This window comes from Pteropus alecto, unplaced genomic scaffold, assembly GCF_000325575.1.
Source record: "Pteropus alecto unplaced genomic scaffold, ASM32557v1 scaffold45, whole genome shotgun sequence".
NCBI lineage: Eukaryota > Metazoa > Chordata > Mammalia > Chiroptera > Pteropodidae > Pteropus > Pteropus alecto.
Genome location: NW_006442491.1, coordinates 3,007,337 through 3,031,255, shown reverse-complemented (window position 1 = coordinate 3,031,255; position 23,919 = coordinate 3,007,337). Strand labels below are relative to the sequence as shown.

Here is a 23,919-nt window from a genome sequence, read left to right as displayed (position 1 = left end):
CTTCTGCTGCCCCTCTGTGATCAGTCACATTAACTCCATAAGCTTCGGAGCAGATTATGGCGACATCTAATATTGGCCCCTTTAGGACTTGAGCGTGAGGTCAAGCAAACACACAAAGCAGTCGTTATGCTCTCTACAATCCCAGAGACCTGGGGAAACTGGAGGTGGGGCAGTGAGGTGGGGCATAGTCTAGGAACTGAGCTGTCTGAGGCAGGAAATCAGCCTGAAAGGAGATGGAAGGGCTTTGGTGGGAAATAAATGGCACTGTGTTGTTGACGGAAAAAGATCTTGGCAGGACTGTTGTTGTGAGTGTTCTGTGGCTTAGAGAGGAATTTCCTACAGGCTGGACTAACCATTAAAAATGTCTCTACCTTCAGAAGTCCCAGGCATGCAGTAGAGCCTCGCTGGAGGAAATGTCAGCTTGGACCATGGGTACCCGCAGTCTGGACAAGCGAGGAAGTTTCTTTAAGGTAAAAAGAAACCTTGATGGGATCGCTAAGCAGCAGCTTGCTCCCTTCGCTGGGCTGCATGGGGAGCTGCAGGCGCTCCGGCAAGCTGCAGGGGAACCCTGCTCTCTGAGCCAGCTCTGGCTGGGGGAGCTCGCCTGAGCCCAGCTGCGAGCTGTTACTAGGTTTGAGAGTAGGTTGGGTTTTTTTTGAATTAGTGCTTCCAAACAGGCCCAGGACCCAGGAGAGAGAAGCCACCTGTATAAGACAGTTGAGGCAATCTTTGTCAGTTGTTCAGCTCTTCTTATTTCAGCTGGATGGTTTTACGATGGAAGTTGGACTTTACATTCCAGTGAAGCAATGATATTGGCCCTGTGTTTTGCACTTTGCTTCGTCGTATGAATCACTGAAGTGCTCGTAAAAAAAAAAAAAAGAACAACAACAAACATGTTTCTGGGCCTCACCCTAGACTGATTGAATGTTATTTGCTGGTATATTTTATCCAACCCCCAGAGGTCTCTTATGGTCAAGCAAGAGAGAACCAAGGCAGCATGGTTAAAATTGTATAACTTTTCTGTATACATATTGATGTCAATGGGATAAGGTTCTCTTACTAGTTTAAAGAGATAAGAGTCTAGATGGGTATTTTATATACTATATGTGTATTTGTTTTAAATTAAGACTTGGTGGTCATTTCTAATTAACATTTGGAAATTAATTTCCTTCTTATGGCTTTTGCTCTGTCCTTTCACCCACCCTCAAAATAATGCATACTCATTGTAGAAAATTTGGAAAATACAGAAGCATGTAAAAGAGCAGAAAAGGGAAGGTAAAATGTACATTTGAAATCTGTCATATGCAGGTGTGCAAACACCAAATTTTTCCTCAAAGGATTGGAATGATATAGAGGCCTCTTAACTTTATTACAGAGGAAAACTGACAATTTTACTAATTTCCTCACCCTGATGGGTTGTAAGTATGTATTAACTTGCAATTAAATAATTTCTGCTTCCAAGAGACCAAACCTGATTTTTTCTGTCAATTATGGACTCCAAAAAATCCATCAGAAGACACCGTTGCTAAAGGAAAGCTAAGTGCAGTAAGCTGACTGTGGTAAGAGAGGACAGTGTCAGGACATGGCCCTGTTGGCATCTAAGCAAGAAGAGGTCGGGAGGCGTATCTGTAAGGTGTAGAGGTTTAGGTCCAAGTTCCTTAAGCTGTGTTTTTCAAGGCAGAGAAATGATTGGGTTTCAACAAAGTTTGTGACGTAGTAGTTCAGGATTGGTAGATACAGCAAGACGAGGGTCTTGAGTCCTGGCGAGTAAACCATTATTGATAAGCTAGCTACTTTCCCAGATGAACAAACTGTTTGCCAGGACAGATTGTTTTGTAGGAATTTCCTGCAGCAAACAGCCAAGTTATTTATTAGTTTATAACCTAACTTTTGGGGCAAGAATATACTGGCAAAAATGGTTATGTTGACACAGATGGTCTCGATTCTCAGTACTAATAGTTAAGCTATGTGGACATAGCAGTCTCAATTCTCAATCGGTTTACTCAGTTTGAATCAAACCTGTCTAACTTCCACCTCGCAGATGAGGGGCTCCTCCAGTCTCCTGTAGACCAGGTGCTAGACCCACTAGGCTACTGACTCATCTCCAGCTCCTGGATTCTGTCTTAGGCTGAGATATTTATTTCATTCTGGCAAAAGGAATGAACCCAACCCCCTCCTTAACCCAAGGCACTGCCTCCATCAGCCTAAATACTGGCTAGTTCATAATTACCACCTTATGCTCAGGAAGTATAGTGGGATTGAATCTTACATAGCAGTTAGAAATTAAAGTCAAGGCAAAAGGAGAAAATTGAGTACAGTTAAAATTGCCTTTGGAATTTCTTTAGGAAGGGGCCTTGTTGGACTAAGTTTTTCCTTCAGTCCTGTGAAAAAAAATATTTATTTACTTTTTAATTTTCAGTTGAATAGTAGGTTAAATGTAGTTGCCTTGTATTTCTGGGCTATGTCTTATGAAAGAATCAATCAGGCAAGTGGTGAGAGCCCTTGCTAAGAGCAAGTTCTAGGTGTCCATCTTTCCTGGTTCAAATGCCCTTGAGGAAAATGTGGGCAAAGTGGCCTGCGCTATTTAACTCGGTGTTATCTGTTTTGTTTTTGTTTTGCAGACCTTAAATTTCAGTTATTCCATGTAAATGATAGAGTTACCTAATACAGTTGACCCTTGAATAACATGGATTTTTTTCAATAAATAAAATTGACTCTTTGTATCTGAGAGTTTTCCAACTGCAGTTTTCCAGCCATGGATCAAAAATACTGTTTTCCATCTGAGGTTGGTTTACTCTGTAGATGAAAAGGCCGACTGTAGAGTCAAAGCTTTATGAATAATTTTGATTGTCTGGAGGTCAGTGCAATTCAAGGGTCAACTGTACTTCTTTCCTCTTCTTTATAGATATTATTCTTTACTGTGGCAATCCATGATTAGTTATTATGGAATAATATTATTATTAATCATAATTTAAATAAATAAATATTATTGTTAATTATTCCATAATTTAGACATGTAGTTATCTGTAAGGATGAAGTAAACTGCCCATTGGACATTTAATACCGACTCTATAGAGGTTCGTTTTAAAAAAGGCTTGAGTTCAGTTGTTGAGATGGCTTGTCACTCAGTGCTTTCTGGGACCTGCTGTGGGCCTTCTTTTACTCCTCACGATTGCATTGTGATGCACCTATGCATTTAAATATTGAGCACCTGTGACCATCCAGGCTCTGTGCTAAGAAGAGAAAAATTAGAAGCCATCCCTGACCTCATGGAGTTTTCGGTCTGGTTGCAAAGAAAGATATTAATCAAATAATCACAACATTTAACCTACGCTAATAAATCATAAGAGAAAACATGTTTCCCGTGAGAAGTAAAAGGGGCTTTGAGAACATATGATGTAACGTGGGGTTCCAGAGAAATCTCTCCTGAGGAAGTGGTCTTTGATTTGCGAGCTAAGATTGACTCCATGTTACCTTGGGAGTTGGGTAGAGTTAGATTTCAAATGACTCTTCTGCTACTGCATTGCCATTTCTCCACATATACCAGCAGTGCCTTATAACCAGATTGGACAGTTTCATAAAGCATGAGAATTCTTGGTTATTCTTGGCTCACAGCTAAATTCCACATGCTTATTATTATACCTTTCTTGGTTATTAGGACTCATGTGATTTTGTGTAAAGTGTAGATAATTGAAAAGCAATTGTTGGACCTCTTTTTCATCATTATCTTCTCCTATCCAGTTTGTATATTTAAACCAGAGTTGCTAACCACTAGTAGCAAGCCTTGATTTGTGGCTTCCCATCTGACCTGGCTGATGGAAATGACTCAGATAAGTCACAGGACATGAGGATCGTGGATAATGCACAGATCGTCTGAGCATTGGGGTAATTGAGAATTCGCCATGGTTAGAGGAATCATATCCTGGAAAGCTGGCCACAGAAATCCTGTGCTGGGTAAACATTTTCCACAGTCATTTTTAGCACCATTGTTAATTTTCCTCAACCACCTGTGAGAAATAGTATCTTCCTGCTCTATAAATTCTCTGTGAAAACAAACGGGGAGGCTGGTGATAACCTGGACAAGTCAGCCAAAGTTATCTGCCCCTAAGTAACAGAAGTGGACACCTATTGCTATCAGATTTCAAGGGTGTGTTATATGAAAGAGATTGTGTAAGGAAAACATTGTCTAGGCAGGTTATGTTATAGATTGTCCTGCACTGGGGCACAGAAGCTCAAAGTCATCTCTGATGTCTTTTCTTGAATTCCAGAGCTTCCCCTAAATCACCCCACCCCCACCCCATCCAGGCGCCCAGTGCTGGCAAATCCCCCTCAAGTCTCCAAAATCTACACTCTACTTTCTTTTTTTTGGTCCACCTCCCTACTTAGCTTCTCATTCTTCATTTGTAGGCACAATGTATGATGCTTATAATTCATCTGTACCACTTCCGTATTGTTTATTTTCTCCCAGAACATTCCACCCACCTAATGTTACCTGCTTGCATGGTGGGCCCAGGACCAGGTCTGCACTCTTTCATTTGACATTCAAGAACTTTCGGGCTGTGTTTCCACCTTTCCCCGAACGTATCCTCTGTCAGCCCTGCCATTGTGCCATCATGGATCTGCACCTGTGGCCCAAACCTGCCGACGCCTGGACGCCAGACTTTGCCCATCCTTCCTCTTCTCCCTCACTTTTCACCTCGTCCATCAGGTTCCCAACTACCCTTTCATGTTAGCATACATCCACTTTATCTACTGACAAGGGAGCACCCATGGGCTAGCTGGTATCTACCTTTACTTTTATCTGAAGATGAAATTGTGGTAGAATTATTGTGTATGAAGGCCTAGCTGTGGCCCCAGCATAGTGCCAGGAAGTAAACTTTAACACATAACCTGGGCTCTGCCATGAGAGATTTGTTTTGTCCTTGTGACATCCCTGACCCTGAGAGGCATCCTCTTATAGCAGAGAACAATGTCAGAAAGGACTAGGGTGAATCATCCACTCAACAATTCTAATTTCTCTCAGGAATGCTGGGGTGAGCCTGCCTTTGCCAGCCTGCAAGTGGTATAGTTCCACTTTCTGAGTTCCTGCTTCCTGCCTCCTTTTGCTTCAAGGACCGGGGAACAAATATTTGGTTTTAACTAACCAGGAAGAAAATGTGTTTTGACTAGAGGGACCCTGCTGTCCTGTGGGGAGATGCCCTGAGCCTGGGCTCATAGACTAGCTGGGGTGTTCCAGCGCCCAGCTCTGCGGTGGAGGCTCAGTTTGAGAAATCCTCTTCTGGTCTTTTTGTGTGGTTTGAATAACATGTGCATCATGTCTCTCTTTAGAAACAGAAAGCCTGTGATCATGGTCCAGAGAAGACATAGGAGAGCTCTCTGGCACCATAAAGAATAGAGGTGTGACTCACTTTGAAGAAAACTTATCGCTAAAATCTGACTCTACAAAATAGATAAACCAGGTGATGATTCACTTCACCATACCTAACTTCTCTGAACTGTCAGTCTCTCCTTGGCATTTGGAAAGTTATTCCGCTTTCAGAAATTCTGTCTACAGGCAAATTTTCAATCATCCAGAACAGGCACCACTGCACATCTTGGGCCTCAGTGATTTGGGCATTTGAGTTTTCAGACTGTTCTTTGTGTGGAGAGTCATTTTTCTGCACACACAGCCAGGACAGCAATTCACTGCTGTGTAACAGTGGATAGAGGTGGCAGGGGTTTGAAAAATAATGTATAAAGCCCAAAATCACATTTTAGTTAATAATTTCTTTGAACAAATCTTTACATGGATCTCTGGTTGCTTAAAACTCATAGATATGAATGTTGCTTCCTCGATCTCCCAGCACGAACCCTGAATAGTGAAGAGACGTCATGTCCCATGCCAAGTGTCCAGAGCGGCACCATGTACCAGTCTATAACCAGGAAAGGATTAAGCACCCTTTGGAAACAAAATAGTGATTAGAGTTTCTGTTAGAGTGATTATAATCATTCATAATGATATTGCAAAGCATACTTGACATTTACACCTGGATAGGGCTTAGCAGTGCTGTCTCATAGAAATACAAAATAAGCCACAGATGTCATTTAAAATATTCTAATAAACAAATTTTTAAAAAGGGAGGAAATTGACTTTAATAATATTTTATTTAGCCTAGTATATCTAAAATATTATGTCAGCATGTAATGAATATAAAAATATTAATCATATATTTTACAGGGTTTTTTTTTTTTGTACCATGCCTTGAAATCCAGTGTGTATTTTACACTGAGCACATCTCAGTTCAGACTAGCCACATTTCCAGTGCTCAGTAGACACCAGCTGGTGGCTTCTATATTAGACAGGAAAGGCTTATATTTTATCTAGTCTAAACATCCTCCTTTTACAAATAGGGAAACTGAAGCCCAGGGAGGCTGAAGTGCCAGGGCTGGTTAGTGTACGGCAGGGATGGGAATCGGACCTGGCCTGACTTTCTCCTGTGGCACCCCCACCCTATTGTGGCTTCTGGAGTGTTCCGCTCTGATTCTTATTCCCCTTTTCCAGTGAGATCTCCCAGGAAACTCCATCTGGAGAGATCATCCGGACAGTGGCTCTCTGGAAGAGAGGTTCGCTTTTTTTGGATACACATGCATATCTCTCACCATCTGGTCCAAACGCCTCCAGGACACAGATCAGCCTCCAACCCCCTGCCCCACCCTGGGCATGACTTTCTAGGAATGCCATGAACTTATTGGACAGTAATTCCTGTTCATGCTTCCAAAAAGCAACGGATTTCATGGTTTTATAGGGGAATTCTTCCAGCACATTTTGGCCATCCATTTCTGATGTTACATGTTGCCTGTTGGGTCTCAACACATTCTCGCTTGCTTCGAGGAACTTTGTTTTTTAAAGTCAGGGGTGAAATAGGTTCCTCTGGCTCCCCTCAACTACATATTTCTCCGGGATTACTTGAAACTCTGAGTTTTCATAATTGGGAGGATGCCCAGGAGGGAGATGCAAGGTTTGAAGGACTATCGTGTCAAATGTGTAATTTTAAAGTTAAAACATGACTCTCATACAAATTAGAATGAATTTCTGTCAAAGCTCTATTCAACCAGGAAACTGATGGAAAGCTGGTTCAAAGTACATTTTCACAAATATATTTGTAGTCGACTTGGAAAGACATTCTGTATTAAGTTTGCTATGTTAAAAAAAAAAAAAACTGGTTAAAGTCCTGCAAGGCAATAAAATTGTAGCCTTTGGGGTAGTATTTTTTTCTGAGCATAAATCAGCAGGCTGACATGTAACCTCACAGGTCCTGAGCCCTTAATAGCACATAGCAAAGTCAAACACAGAGAATTAAGCATCTTTGGGTGGGTGGTGTTGGCATCGCCCAGAGCCTGTTAGCAAGGTAGCCTCCACCAGTGTTTCTCAAAGTGTGGTGTCAGCTTCCAGCATCGGCTTCACCTAGAAATTCTTAGACATGCAAATTCTCAGATTTCAACCCAGACCAAGTGAACCAGACACTCCAAAGGTGGGGCCCAGGAGTCTGTGTTTTAATAAGCCCACCAGGGGATTCACATTTGAGAATTACTGCTCTGCACTCTATATTTGAATGAACAAATGGGATGATACAAAAAGCATAGAAATGTCTGCATTCTAGACCTGGCTTCATGTCCCTGTCTGGAAAATGGAGTGATATTGCCTTCCCAGCTGGGTTGTGAACACCAGTTAGTTCAGACAGTACTTATATGATTTCAGTCACTCTCTCTAAGCCTTGGTGTTATTGCCACTGTCTGATAAGATGTCCTATTTTTTTTTCTGTCTGCTTTCCCATTACACCCCCACATTTTATTTGCTCACTCAAAAGTGGCTACACACAGACGCACCTATGGAGATGTTCAAAGGCAGGGTGACTCAGTTGTAACAGACCAAAGCAAAGTCACCCCTGGAGGTACAACTAGCTGGTATACTACAAGGCACAGGCAGCCCCTGAAACAAATTACCTGGCCCCAAATTCCACTGTGCTGAGGCTGAGAATTCCTGGTCTGCAATGGAAATTAGGAAATGACTCATTTCTGAGGTCTCTCTAACTATCTCTGGTGCAGCCCTTCCAGAAATAGAACTGAAAGCAAGAAAAATGCGTGTATGTACTTAGCACCTACTGTCCTGAATGTATATCACCTGAGACGAGCTTGAAACCTGGCCTTTGATAGTAGGTGTTCAATAAATGTGACGAATGAATGAAGAAATGTGTAATGCATGTGCCTGTATTATATATGTTGTTCATTTATTTTATTTGTAATGATTCAGCACCTATAATGGCAGGTCCTGTCCTTGGCACTGAGTGTACTGTGATGGGGGAGGCAGATAACAATTAGAGAAACCTGAGCTTGCAGGATGACAGGGCAGGGCTTCCTGAGTGGATGACTGGGGAGGGCGTCTGGAGCAGGTGGCATTTAAGCATAACTGCAGAAGAGAGACAAGGAGAAGAGCATTCCCAGAAAGGGAGAGACATGTGCAAAAGCTGGGGAGCAGTGCCTGAGACTCTGAGAGAACAAGGTGGAGAACATAATGGACGGTGAGGGTGGTGACTGGCATGAAGTAAAGGCTAGAGGGAAGCAGGGGCCAGTCATGTTGGCTGGGGAAGGAGTTGGGATTCCATTCTTAGTGCAGTTGGAAGCCAAGGAAGGTTTTGAGGAGAGGAGGGACATGAGCCAATATATGTGTAACCCTCAGAAAGCTCAGTGGGCATTAGCACTGTGGCTCTAATCAATCAGTCGAGAGAACTGAAGTGCAATTCAGATCTTCCCTGTTGTCCCTCAAAGGATGCCAGAGCCAGCCTCCTACCCAGTACACGTGCTTGCTGATCCCTCTCTATACTTCGTCCATGTGCCTAGCCACTCCCTCCAAAAATGCCCTTCTCCACTCTCTCAGAACTCCTCCCTGGTCTCACTGTCACCTCTGGTCTATTCTGCCTCACCCTCCACCATCTTGTCCTTATTGTGCCCATCATCTTGGCCTATTTGGAACCTTGCGTTTGATCATTTTCTTCTCTTCTCCTTAGAATCCACACAGCAAACAATGGGGCAGGGCTGACTCTCCACTTAGAAAAGGAGGAAGATTGCAAACTCTATTTATTTGTTATTGCCCATACTTTTTGAAATAACTTCCGTACCTGAAATATGTGGAGTGGACTGGAGGGAGCATCTGAGGGAAGGATTCAGTTCAGCAAACTGAGAGCCACAGGCCCAAGTCTGGCTGCGCACTTGTTTTTGTGATTGGCACCCAGGCACACCCATTCATTTTATTTATGATAGGCTACGGCTGCTTCCACCCAGCAACCACAGGGCCGAGTTGCTACAGAGACTGTGTCGCCCACAAAGCCTAAAACATAGGCTCTCTGGCCTTTTACAGAAGCCCACTGACTTGAGAGGTAATTGCATTTATTCACTAAATTTTCAAAGGCAATTTTGAGTGTGGGTAACAGTGTCTCCAATTTACAAATGAACACATGCCAGAGCCTGTAAGAGCTTGGTCTCTGGGGCAGGGCCCACTCTGAACCACACTATCTCCTCATATAGTTGGCCAGAAATAGCTAGAATGAATACGCCAGAGGTCTGAACCTCAGAGCCAGGTGGATACTGTAAACCAGGAAAGCCAACCCAGGTGACAGTTGATAATAGTAGCTGACATTGGGCTCGGAATTGGAGTACAATAGAGAATGGTGGAGAACTATAGCAAACTGAAGGGCAGATGTTTCGTCTAAAGAGGGCAACACGTTCCAGCTTTTTGAAAATTAGAAATGTTGGGTTGTCCTTGTGACATTTCTATTTTTCAAAAAGCTAGAACCTTTTTGAACTTTTCAACTTGAACTTGGGTTTTTATGTTAATCTCCTTAATTTTCATGAAATCATCTTTATTTTTAAATGTTGAAACTATTTTAACCATAAAAGACAGGATAAGCTCGTGTGAGGCAAGCTGGACAAAGCAAAAAAAAAGCTAACTGTGTCCAGAGGCCACCGGGAACCTCTGATATCCGACATACACATTGAAGTGACCTCTGATATATGACACACACATCGGAGTGACCTCTGATATCCGACATACACATTGGAGTGACCGTCAGAGCCTTCCTCAGGAAGGGTAGGTCTGCAACCGGGTAAGAAGCAGCTCTAGATAAGGCAGCTGGGAGTTGCCCTGGGCTCTCACCAGGAAAACTTCCAGACCAGCTGTTAGCCCTGGCTTCTGATCAAGCCTTCAGCTGGACACGGAGAGCAGCCTCATATTCTTATCAGCAGAGGGAAGGAAGTGCCCAGTAGCCAAAGCAGATATAGAGATGAAGGAAGATTGAGCTCAGAGAGGAGGCACATGGGTTCCAGTAGAGCCCCAGTGTCTGGTAAGTTTATCCTGGGGACAGGCAATAGGGCCTTTCCAGGAGTGCACACAATGACCTTTTCAAGCCCAGTATTACTTTTAGTGCTTCAAAGCTGTGCACCCTACCTGGGAAAATACTGATGGAAAGGTCATATGTTTGTAGGTCTGAGAACCCTGGCTGCCAATCCCCAATGCAACCATTACCAGCTGCTTAATGTGAGAAAAACACTCAGAGCCTCAGTTTCCTCATCTGTAAAATAAGATTACTAAAATCCCTTGTCCTGTCACACCAGGACAATGATGCTATGGATGGTATTTGCTGCAGAGAAGGCTGCTCGTTAAGTGGTAGCCATCATTGGCTGAGCTGGCTAACAAAATGTATTTATTTATCCTTCCTGTGACCTGTGACGTGGATTTCCTGACACTTTCCCAAAGTTAGGACAGCTTTCGTCTGTTCTCCACTCATCACATCAATAGTGCTATCACTTAAAGAACTGACAAGACTCATCCAGGAAGCATAATGTTATATTCTGTACATAGGAACTTTAGAAAGATTTTGGACATCAAAAGGTGGGGTAAAATAACCCTCTAGTGACTAGATTAATGCTGTGGAATGACTTACTCATTTCCAGCGTGCAAATGATGAGGATTGAGAACAATTCACATAACCCAAAGACATTTATTCATTCAGTACTAAGGCTTTAAGTTTAAAAGTTCAAAGTTTTTCAGAATCAAACTAGAGAGGCAGAAATTATGCCCAGGCAGAAGTTAGCACTCTACCTTCTCTTCTATTCCAAGTGATCAATAAATGTGGTCATTTGTTGAATATCTATTATTTGAAAGAGTGGGACTTTCTGTGTGAGTGACAGGGAAAAAAAATGCACACAGGGAACACCACGCCTGGTCTCAAGTTTTTGCTAATAATCTACTAAGAGACGTAAAACAAATACACTTGTTACCAGAGCAGCCTGTTTTATAATTTTCCTCCTTGAGCTCTCCTCATTATCTCTTTCACCCCTGCCACTAACTCCACAGTCCTTTCCCGCCCTACCCCCAAGACCACATTAAATGCCTTTCGAATTTCCAAATACTGAAAGATTTTGACCCACCACCATCATTGGTACGTAAGTAATGAATTTTAATTTTTCCCAAATGACATAAAAGTTAATTATGATGAAATTAAAACTTTTATTTTTGGAAACTTGATAGCCAAATGAGTCCATCAAAGATGAACATTTTTTTGCATGCTTGTGCCCCTGCGTGTTGGCACCCCAGGGAGTGCTCAGCAGCCCCACCCACTACTGGCATGTGCTGATTTTGGTTGGGCTCTTATGCCTATGGATGTGCCAAAAACCTTCCTTATGCTAGTTCCCTTCCACCCTCCCACCAAGTTATTATGGCCCCTTTTACAGGTGAGGAAATTGAGGCTCAGAGGGGCTATGGTCTTGCCCCACAGTCCCCACAGGTAGCGGGAGCTTAAGCTGGCTTTCTATTCAGGGCTGTGTGGTTCCAGGGCTCATCAGTAAGCTCAGCTGGCCTTCCTGGTGGCCACTGAGTGTTGGCTTTCCAGGGGTACTAAGCAGGAGCCCTGGTGAAGGGGCTCGGCTCTAAGTAGTTGGTATGAGCAGCGGCAGTAGCAGGGCCAGGCCTCAGAACCCTTGTGCAGGAAGAGGTGCGGCCCCCTGGGACATGCTTCCTCTGGCTTGTGTCCCAAGGACACATCAATGCATATTCTGAGGACAAGGAACTGAGCTGACCGAACTTTCCAAAGGAGAGATTTCCCAACAATAAGAATGTGCAGAGTGAGCTTTGGAGATATGCTGGGAGGAATTAGGGAAGTGGCTACTGGCAGCCTACTTTTTATTCTTGTATACATATTTTTAATTTTTTTCTTCCCTGGGGGTGGGGAAGGTGGTTTTTATTGATACAATTTAAAATTTACGGAAGAGTTACAAGAATAGCACAAGGTATTCCTTGTATTATATATTATATACTTTCATGTACGTGTGTACTATATCATTTCAAATTTTCATAGAAGTTGCAAGAATAATACAAAGGACTTCTATATACTCATTGTCCTAGGTCCAGATTCACCAACTGTTTACATTTGGTCCCTATTTGCCTTATCATTCTCTCTCTCTCTCTCTCACTCTTTCACACACATACACACACACACTCAAATTGTATAAATATGTAACTATCCTATAAATCGATCAATTTTGTCTCATATATAGTTACATATGTAATATGTTTTCTGAACCATTTCAGAATACTATGGAACATCATGCCATTTAAATCCTTCAATGTGTATTCCTAGGAGCAAGAACACTCTCTTACATAGTAACAACAGTACAGGATCAAGACCAAGAAATTAAACATTGATACAACATTGCCACAGTTATGTCCTTATACTGTTTCTTTTCCCATCATCCTGGAAACCAGGATGATTCATGCATTTAGGTGTCGTGATTATTTAGTTTCTGAATGGCATTGTTTTATTTATTTTATTGCATTTTTAACTTTTTGTTGACGTGTAATATACACACAGAAAGAATCCAGCTTCATGAATCCTAACAAAGTCAACATAGCTGTACAGGTTCTATGTGGTACCTAGATATGATGTCAAAAACATCAATCCCATGGTTAATCAGAATAGACTATTCTCAGGACAGGAACCCAGCACATGGCTGTACAGCCAGCCATGGCTTTGGGATCGGGCAATATGGGGTGACCATGGCTTTGACCGAAGGTCCTGCAGGGATCCTTTTTAACTTAGCTTTTACTTCCTCACCCTATGAATTCCTGTGGCCCCTTGCACCTATTTCAGAGTAAAAAACACTCAATGTGTTTTGATGATTGAATTAAGCTGAACATTCAAAGAAGATTCTGAAACTCTTCCTCAGGCTCCCATCAGCAGGATCATAGACAAATTTCTCATATGAACCAAAGTGCTCTAACCCAAAACAGGGTGGGAGCTTTCAGCCATTACTTAGAGACATAAACAAAAGACTAGGGTTCCACCCAGCTCTCCAGCTAAGGACCTGTCCTCAGGTCTCTGGTTTCTATTGTAAGGCTGGGTCTTTCCTGTTGGACATCTCACCCAGGCCACCTGATTCCAAAAGGCTCCTCCAGCATGAGAAAAATTCCCGGCATTCTTTGGTGGGATAGTCATTCCTAACCATATGTATGAACAGCAGGCCCTTCTTCTCCACCCTGAGTGATGTCATCCAGAAACAGAAGAAGCTGAAGTGTGGGAAAGACATGGCTGAGGGGTTTGCATTTTATCCCCAGCATCAAGGGGCACCATCTAAATCTGCCAGCCCAGAGTCGGCCCTCAGTTCATAAATATGGAATCAATGAAAGTGGTGGCACGAGGTTACTCCTCTTCACATTTTGGGCCCCTTGAGCTTTGCTTAAGATGACAGTTGCCTTCTTAGGGAAACCCAGGGTTTAAAGGCTAGAGCTGGGTTATTGTAGATTATTTCCTCCAGAGACGGTCTCTAGCATAAATCTATAAAACAACAACAACAAAAACCCAAAAAACTTAGACACCTTGTTTCCTGACTTTTATGGATTCTGGTTTGTTTTTCATTGTGGTAAAACATGCATAACATAAAGTTCACCATTTAACCCTTTTTAAGTGTACAATTCTGTGGCACTAAGGACATTCACATTGTTGTGCAGCCATCGCCACCATCCATCTTCAGAACTTTTCCATCTTCTCAAACTGAACCTTTACACCCATTAAACACTAACTTCCCCTTCCTTCCTCTCCTAGCCACTGGCAACCACTCTTCTACTTTCTGTCTCTATGAATTTGTCTGTTCTAGGAACCTCATATAAGTGGAATCATTAAGTATTTGTCCTTTTGTAACTAGCTTATTTCACTCAGTAACATCCTCAGGGTTCATCCGTGATGTAGCATGTGTCAGAATTTCTTTTCTCTTTAAGGCTGATTAATATTCCATTGTATGTATATACTGCATTTCCTTTGCCCATTCATCCATTGATGGACATTTGGGTTGCTTCCCCCTTTGAGCTGTTGTGAGTAATGCTGCTGTGAATGTAGGTTGGATTCTTTTTTTAAAGAACATGTTCTTAGTTCTCTTGCCCTAAATAAGAATATTAAAACTTCCCAGATTAGGGGTGCATCACCCACAAGGCAGTGTATATTGTGATGGGTGCATGCTAGAACTGAAATTAAACCCACGTCTCTTGCAAAATGCAGCTCCCTTTGTTTGCTGGCTAGGAGAGGAGAATGGCTTTAGGAAAAGTGCAACCTAGTCAGTGATCAGAGGGCTTTACTGGGATGTCACATGAGTTAGGTCAAGCAAATTAAAGTTGTCAGTGTTACCACTGTCTGTGACCACTCACCAGACACGTCTTTCTTGTTATTTTTCTCTGACTTATCTTCTCAGTCATATTGTAAGCCTTTTTCGGGACAAGGACAGTAATGTCTTAAACCTCATTTGGTGTCTAGTACCCTAAAAAGAGCAGGTCTCCAATAAGTGTGAGCCGAGTCACATTCCAGATCTGCCTGTCTGCCCCTGCTGTGCACTGACATCTTTGGTTTCCCAATATGTACTTTCCCACAATCAGAAGGATTTTTCTTTATGAGTTTGTACTAAACAATAGCTGTTGTCTTATTTGCAGTTGGGCAGCTGAATTAAATTAGTGAATTGAAGTATTAACCAATATATATTCAATACCCATGATGTAGCCACTTAGAAATGACACTGGATGAGCTTACATGCAAAAGAATTGGTCTTGTCCTCAGGGCTCTCACAAGCCACTAGAACCTTACCCCTACATGTGGGCTGTCAGTCAGCTGAGGAGTTTGTTAGGAATGCAGACTTTCAGGCCCTACTTCAGACCTAAGAATCAGGGCCTGCGTTTTAACAAGATCCCGAGGGGATGCACATGCACATTCCAGTTTGAGAAATACTAATCTAGTGGATATTATTCTGTTAGTTTTATTCTTAATGATAAAGAAGGTTGCAAACCTCTTTAAAAACTTGTTCTATTTGTGTAGAGGAGAGACCAGGCCAAGCCGGCACTAGAACACTGCCTAATTCTGGACACTTAACTTAAGCATGGTTTCAAGAAGAGTCCAAGGCACCCTATACACCCATTACCTAGGAACCCTAGACAGAGGTAAAGGTCCCGAGGAATGATGAAGGCTGCCTAAGGTGGAGGATGTAGCCTGAGAGGTCTTGCTCTGAATTTATAGCAAAAAAAAAAAAAAAAGTTGGGTCTCCCAGAAGCAGACTCAGAGACAGAATATAGAAGGTGATCTCTTTGGAAGGTGATAACAGGAACCCCAGGTATTGGTGTAGGAAAGTGAGACAGAGACGGGAAGGCCACTACTGGGGCTCAGTCCTGCTGGGGTCCTCTGGGAGACTCTGTAGCAACTATCAGTTATCCTTCCAAGGGCGAGGAAACTGGAGTATTTATGCACCAAGTCCCATCCTACTCTGAGCTCACCCAGCAACAGAGCATCCACAAGCATTGGGCAGAGTGCTTATAGTAAAACACCATCACAGCATAAGGGAGCAGTGACCTCCCAGGGTTACAGGCAAAACTCTGACAGTAACTGCTACATGTATCCTATTTGAAATTTTGAGACAGGGGTGACTGAGCAGACTTGCATCAAAGCTCCGATTCCTGATGAGGAACAAACCTTTTTCATTTCAGTAAGTTTCGAAGTCTCGGTGATTCATACCCTCAGAGTTACTGATTTAATCATCTTTACAAAACTGAAAATGACCAAACTTTACATTTTCAAAAATTTAAATTCCCCTTTCTTGGTCCCTCTGCCTTCTTCCTTCCCTATGTGCTCATAGGGTACTGTCATACTCAACTTACAGGAAAAAAAAAAACTTTAATGGTCTTTTTCAAAAATTTTATTTCACTATTGCAAGTTGTAGATTCATGCCTCGTCTCCAATTTCTTTTCCTATGAATTGTAACTCCATTCATTTTTTTATTTTTAAATTTTTTTAAAATGCCAGGTTTCATACTATATATACATAATTTTTTTGACATTTTATTTTTTTATTTTCCTCTTCCTCCGCTCCCTCCCCCTTCTGGTAACCACTAGTCTGTTGTTCATGTCCATGAGTCTCTGTTTGTTTGTCCTGTTCATTTGTTGCTTTTAGGTTTATATTCCACATATGTGATATCATGTGATTTTCAATCTTTTCTATCTGGCTTATTTTGCTTAGTATGATTATCTCAAGGTCCATCCATGTTATTGCAAATGGCAGTATTTCATCTCTTCTTATGACTGAGTATATATTCCATTGTATATATGTATCACAGCTTCTTTAGCCAATCATCTCTCGTAGGACACATCGGTTGCTTCCATGTCCTGCCAACTGTGAATAATGCTATGTCATTTGAAAAAAAAAAAACAACTGAAATTACAAATGTAGCAGTTATGATCCCCAGGGGCCATATCATCCCCTTAAGTCAGGATTTCTTTAAGAGTTTCTGCAGAACACTGCTCCCCTGAATAACCATCAACAAAGATCCCTAAGGTCAGTAGGTCTGTGGAATCCTATACACTCTGTTCTTTTCCTGCAACTAGCATCTTAAAAAGTTCTGAGGAGTCCACCGTGACCTTGTTTAATTGAATGTTTAAACCAATTTCATTGGATGTTTCCAGTGGTATTGGAGCAGTAACCCTATTTTTGAAATATGCCTGTTCACATCCTACACTGCTAGTGATGGGTGAAAAACATTTGAGGAAATGCTACTTTAAACAAATACTCCAACTACTCTCTCAGTGCATTAGGAATTAGTAGGTGTTTGGAGTGGGTTGAGTAGAAGCATTGGGGCACAGGGAAAGTACAGCTCAGAGCTTACTCTTTTTTTTTTTTTTTTTCGTAATTAGAAAAAAAGAGAAAATTTCCTTATATGTAACTGATGTTTCAGATTGAGGAGTGACTTCAATCCATAAAGAAGTCAACCCTGGCATGTAATTGAGTAGATCTGTCAAAAAAGATGGACTGGATAGGTAAGGTGTACAACTCTTAATGTCAAGGCCCTGGCCTCAGTGAGTGAGGAACATAATAACATGGCCGTGGTAATTGGCAGAACATCTTATCCCTTTGTTTTATCAAAACCTGCACCAACCAAGTGGTATAGGTATTGCCGGCACTTCCATTTTGCAAATTTAAGCACCTATTGACAGAGTATTATAACACTGAACCCAGGAACTCGAGAAAATTTGTCTAATTGCTGTGCTGCTAACTCCAGGCACTATACGAATACCACCCATTGAATTATTCTTTTAATTCTATTTTTCCCAAAATGAAAACAGCTACTTTTTATTTTTAAAAATGTGTTTATTGCAGAAAAATTAAAAAGTGTAAAGAAGAAAGAGAGTATCACCTATACTTTACCATCTTTAATTGTTCCACCTGGAAATGACCCTATGAGTATCTTGATGTTGATGCATCCAGAATTCTGCTCTGTCTGTAATTCTATTATATTACATAAATCCATAGATAAATGTATTACATAAATGGGGTCAGAGAATACTACTGTCTTGTAACTTTTTTATACTTTATCACTATATTGATATATTGACATATAATATACATATCAATAAATATATGACAAAACCACCATACGAATGGTGTATAATATTCCTGTATGTTGCTGTACCACACTTTGACAAGTCCACTGTTGTTAAACATTTTGGCCTTTTTAAACTGTTCACTGTTACAAATGATTCTGCCAAGAACATTCTTTTATACATTATCTGATTATTTCTTTATGTCAATTCCTAAATTAGAAATGCTGAATTCAATAGTTTCCATACTTAAATTGTTACTATATACATTCAGATTGACTTCCAGAAAGGGTGAGTCATTATTTCTCTTCCAGCGTTTGTGGAAAAGCCCAGTGAAGGCTGGAGGTGGTAAAGGGAAGTGAATGTGACTACAACACTCATGCCATTGCATTCTGGAAAGGCAGACAGGGACAGATGGCAAACACCAAGAGTTTGAGCCAGAAGTGTTAGATAACCATTAATCTATTTAATGCTTGAGGAAACTGAAGTCCAGAGAGGTTAACCAACCCACCTCTACCCCCTACACGTGTAACACAAGGCCAAGGACATGCAGTTGTCGAGGCTTTTAGAATGGATAGCTCTAAACTTCAGAGATAATTTTCAAAAAGTGAAAAGCCATTCTCATACAAATACATAGTGAGTGTGTGTCAAAGATTGATTTAATGCATCAAGGAGATCAGCAAGATGTTAAAGCCAAGTCCAGATGGTAAATAGCCAGTGAGGAAAATGATCACATCCTGAATCAGTTTTAATATATGCTGTTAGCCCTCATTGTGTATCTAACTTTGCAAGGTTAGCTGTAGGCTGGATATTGCCAATATTCAACGATTTTTTGACCTTCCAACATCACAAGTTCCTATAGTTCAACCTAATACAAAACTGGCTAAAGATGTACAGGGAAATAAAACCAAAACCTTTGGAGTTATCTTTCTACCAAACAAATATTTTCAATTTAACAATCTTCCACATGTTCTGCATCTGACTTTACAAAATCTGGGCCTTAATCAAAAGAATAGTCAAACAAAATGATATCCCAGGTGACCCTTAGGTAGACTTGTTAGATGGTGCCCAGCTATGACTTCGAAAGTCAACTTTTTGCTTCAAGTTTTGCTCAGTTTTCTTAATTGTAGGAACCTTTTGTAGGTAAACCAGTCTGTGTGTGGACAAGGTTGATCTCTGTGATGAACTTACCCGCACTGTGTTGGTCTTGGAGTTCCTCTAAATACTTGAAGACTGAAAGGGCATCACATTCAGGTATTAGGTCTCATTTCCCATGTGAATGGGCTCCCAGCTTCATGTTTTTCAGGGACCTAGGGTGGAGGTGCTTGCTTACTGTGCAGGAACCTGCTCTTGCCAGGCATCTAGCCTCCATCATGGCAGAACACTTCCCAAGAGCCCTGTCACACCTAGGGAGAGTGCCAGGTGGAGCCCAGGAGGCTGGAATGCCTGCCGTCCTCCCATTTTGTAAATTCCAGGATGCTAGTCCCCATACAGCATGCTCGTCACTAATATGACCACAAAACAGGCCACTAACAATTGACCAACACAACCTCAGGCCTCTTCAGCTTGAGCTCCATGAAGACATAGATCAGCGCATTTTAATTCTAAGATGTAATGATTTTCAATTTTTATCATCTCTGAAATCATTCGTATTTTATAGTCAGTGGTGTGTTAAAATTGGAAGCTCTTTTTTCTTTATATGCAAAATAAGAGTGTATCTTATAATTAATTGTATCCCAAATTTGATAGAGCATACTGTGTTTTTGTTTTTTCTTCCCTATTATAGATGTAGAGTTTGTTGCGTAATAAGTACTCTGTAAAATATAAAGAAAAAAAATGCAAAGTCAAACTTAAAACACAAATGTTAAAACTAACCAGGGCTATAGAAAACGTTAGTGCCAACTCTTGGGAAGAACTTCATTCTTCACAGGGCTTTTCTTACCTGGCTTGTTACTTAATCTTAAAACTCAAAGCAATAGGCAGTAATATGGTGATATCTATCACTTCTGAGGTCATTGAAGAATCTAACATAATACTGGTCTTAGACAACTGACAGAGTAAATCAGGACCTCACCAGAATGACTGTTTTAAGATATATCACATTAGCTGCTTCCATATTTCATACATTGAACTACAGATATTGTATGTGCCTTTAAAAAATTATTTTAATATTTTTCCAAGTAGACACTAAATTGAAAGTTATATCTGAAGGTTTGCTCTGCAGGAGCACTTCAAGTATAGTTAGGAAAAAAGAAAACTGGGCTGGGCCCTCAGAAGTTGCACTGAGTCAGTGGCACCTATGTCAGCATGGTCCACCCAGTCCTTCACAGCCTCCCCAAAGTAGAGCCAAGTCAGGTCTCTCCCATGTTGGTTGAAGCAGTTTACAATGTAATCATTAGGGGAACCAAGTTTAAAGCCACCGGCTCCCGCTCAGTGAGAGGTTAACTGTGGATCAGGAGAGAGTGGCTGCATTCTGACTGTGCAACTGCATTGGTGTTTTTTGGTGGTGAAGAATTGAAAAATCTTGAGCAGTATATCTGTAGTGGCTGTCACAATGTCAGCTACTTCCCCATCATATCCAGCCAAGGTTCTAATGGCCTGGGTGGAGCTCCACCACTATGTGTCCTGATTTACCCCCAGTCGAGAAGGCAATAAACAGGTAAGTTACAAAGAAGAAGGCAGAAGAGAGAAGAACGCTCATTCATTCAATAAGACATGTATGCCAGGGCCTGTTCAGAGCTGAGGATACAAGAATTTAAATCCAGGTGGGGGCTGTTTGGGAGAGTCCCTTGCTCCAGGAATAACCCACAGGCAGGACCATCAGCATCAAATGGTGAAAGAGGGGGGCCAAGCAGAAAAGTTGGGGGAGACCTTGGGTCAGGTTCTCCAGGAAAAGGCCCAGAGCTAAAGATTTTCCTGAAAGTGGCTTATCAGGAAGTACTCCCAAGAGAAACCCATGGAATGGGACAGAGAAGAAGGTCAGACAGGGGTCCAATTTCAAGAAAACTCCCCTGATGGTAACTTTGGCTCCGTCTTAAAAGGTGCTTGGGGACAGGGTAGGTCTCATCCAGAGGAGAGGGAGTTAGAGTATTTATACTCCAGTGCCCAGCAGTCATTGGTCAAAGACTGACTCTGGGGGACCTTCTGGGTCTCTGCGCACCAGACAGAGTAGGTTCCGCCTGCTAGAAGGCCATCCCCAAACAAGAAACTTGGGGCTGGCTGTGTAGGGCCAAGTTCTCTTCTCATTACCACTCTCAGAGGCATTAGGGGGCCCCTCTGGTGGAAGCCCTAGTCTCAAGGGAGGCCATGGTATAGCCTAACGTTTGTAGGGGTTTTCAGATCTGAAGAAGGTCCAACAGGCTAAAAGCTATGGAAACCTGGTCCATAAACATGGTGAGGTCCGCCCCCGGCGGTACCAATACAGGCAAGGGGCACCAGGGTCCTGAATTTTGTGGGACTTCCGTAATTTCAAATATTTCTATCCATTATAAGTACATTCATGCTTATGAGGCCCCTAACAAGCATCATGGAATTAAAGAGATTGTGGGGACATAGCATGTGAAGGTCTCCCTCATGGGCATTGCACAAGGACCTATAGTTCCCAACAGATAACAATTAGCCAACACATTTCTTGCAACCTTTAAACCAGGCCTCTCACTTTTGTGTCATTAGTGGGTGGCATAAAGTGCTATGCCCTCTCCCCAATAGCACTTGTTACCTTTTTCTCTACAAAAGTGTGTGGAAGTGTGTTGTATTATTTTTATCTCCAAATAGGGAAAATAGAATTAAAAAAATAGTGAATACTGGTTTTTGGTAAATAGGAATATTTTGATTGTGATTAAGGGGACATATGGAAGCAGCAGGGCTAAGATGGACTATTGCATAGCTACTGTTGCTCTCCAATATCCTCCATTTAGAATGCTAATCAAGGGCAGAGTTCTTCTGTCTCATGCCTCCTGAGTCACCCCTAGCCTTTGGGCAAGTTTGAAAAAGACAGCCCGCTGGGTACATCCCTTAACCTGTATAAGGCGCCTCAAGCAAATAAAGCCATCCTGGAGTGCAGGGTTTAGGATTTTGTGGAACCTAGCTCTGGCCCTAGTATAGTCATTCCTCACCTCCTTGTCCTGACTTCATACCACACTCAAAATTACAGTCCAGATAATGAAAGGCCTACAAATAAATAAATGCATTATATGTAAATAGGCAAAACTATAAGTCTTAGCAAAAAATAGAAGAGACTGTTTATTACGTCGAGATAAGGAATGTCTTCTTAGACAAAGCAAGAGCCATAATGGACTTTTGATTCTATCAACCTTAAAAGCTTTCAAAATTTAAAAGACAGCAAAACAGTATGAGAGAAAATCTTTTAAATATTTGAGTTAATGAATTACTATTTACAACTTATAAAACTTAAGAAAAATCAAGAAACCCCAAAATGGTCAACAGGTAAATGAACAGGCACTTCCTCAGAAGAAATACAAACAGACAACAAAAGTATAATCTGGACAAAGCATATTAAGACAGTAAAAGCCACTGTACTCCTCAGATTAGCCAAAGCTTAAAAGTGTAGTAATATCAAAACACTGACAAGTGAGGTGGGTGCTTTTCAAAGATGGCAGAGGCAGTGTTCAAAGATGGACACAACCACCTGGAGAGTAATGTGGCATCACCTCATAACCTCATGTGCATAGAGCCTGGCATTTTCTCTGGGGTTTCACACAGTACACAGGATGTTCATTGCAGTACTGCTTGTGATAGCAAAACATTGGAAACAACCTACATGTTTATCAAAATAGAACGGATATATGGAATATATCCCTATGTGGTCTACCCCTATGGCAGAAAAGCACTCCCACTTAAATGAATGAACTAGGGCTTTTATTAATGTGGATAAATTCCACTATATTTTATTGGGTATAATAAGCAAGCTATAGGACAATACATCAGTACCATTACATTCTGTAGAAAAAGCACAGGACTATAACATTCAAGAATGATACGTAACAAAACTGATGATAGCGGTTACCTCTGAGTAGATGGAAAGGATTATGGGCCATGGTCAAGGGAGATTAGCTTTAACTACAGTAATCTATTTTTCAGTAGGAATGTATTCATGTGTAATGTTTCTGATCATAATTAAATTTCAAAAGTATAAATGCAGATACGTTTGGGAAATGTAACAGAGAGACAGTTTTCAAACAAAACAAAACAAAAGGGCATGATTCTGAGATGCTTCAACAACATTCCCCAGACACTCCTCAAGTGAAGGGAAGTTGCCTTTATTACTTTATCTTTTCCATGATGACAGTTCCTGGGGGCAAAGATCAATTGAAAGTTTATAAGAAACCGGTTATTTTCCAGACTACTTTAGACAAACCCCAACATGTATGTATTCACAAGTCCATGAGGCTCCTCCAGCTCAACAGAAGCAGACAGGAAAAGGAATTGTTCGGGTCCTGTGGTTTTTCATGACCTGGAGGTAGGTCCCATCCCACACAGATGATGGGACTGTAAAATATAAAAGCCCATCACCCTAAGCCCCCCAAGGCCAAGTTGATGCACTTGGGAAATAGAAACTCCATAGCTGAGAGCCAAGCACTGGACTTTTCTCACACCCTAGGTTTCACGTCTTCCTCTATCAGCAACATGGCCGTTTTAAAACTGTTGATAACATTCCTTAGTTAGATTTAGAATTTGAAGAGTGCTGTATCAGAACTTGCTCTATAAGCACTTTCTCATTTTATTTTTACCTGACCTTCAAGAGAATTTTTCTCCTTTTATCTAACCCTAAAAGAAAGAAAACAAGCTTTAGGAGCCCTCCCTCTCCCTTCCTGCAGCCTCCCATGCAAGCAGGAACTGCAGACAGCAACTTCTGTCCTCAGTCCAGTCAGGGAAAATTGGCGTCTTAGTGGGCAGATATTGAGATTAGAGACTTCTGGGCAGACAGGCAGATTGGACTCCACAAACAATGGTCTTTTGTATGTCCA

The 23,919-nt window shown here is 41.6% G+C and overlaps 1 protein-coding gene and 1 long non-coding RNA gene across 12 annotated transcripts in view; both read left to right on the top strand.

The window, feature by feature from the left end:
* Window positions 1-23,919, top strand: part of RIN2 (Ras and Rab interactor 2) — a 202,998-nt gene that overhangs the window by 109,617 nt on the left and 69,462 nt on the right. For 9 of the 11 annotated variants that reach the window (XM_015597148.2, XM_015597150.2, XM_015597149.2 and 6 more), the window contains one exon: window positions 378-470. The exons of 1 other annotated variant lie outside the window; for it this stretch is intronic. In XM_015597148.2, the coding sequence (XP_015452634.1) occupies window positions 378-470 (93 nt within the window). Of the gene's footprint in view, window positions 1-93; window positions 165-377; window positions 471-23,919 lie in introns of those variants that run through there. One more of the 11 variants, XM_015597151.2, reaches the window with a different exon arrangement.
* LOC112471022 lies at window positions 478-8,232 on the top strand. Its single transcript, XR_003043186.1, has 2 exons — window positions 478-5,459; window positions 6,542-8,232. It is a non-coding gene; the product is annotated as an uncharacterized LOC112471022 (long non-coding RNA).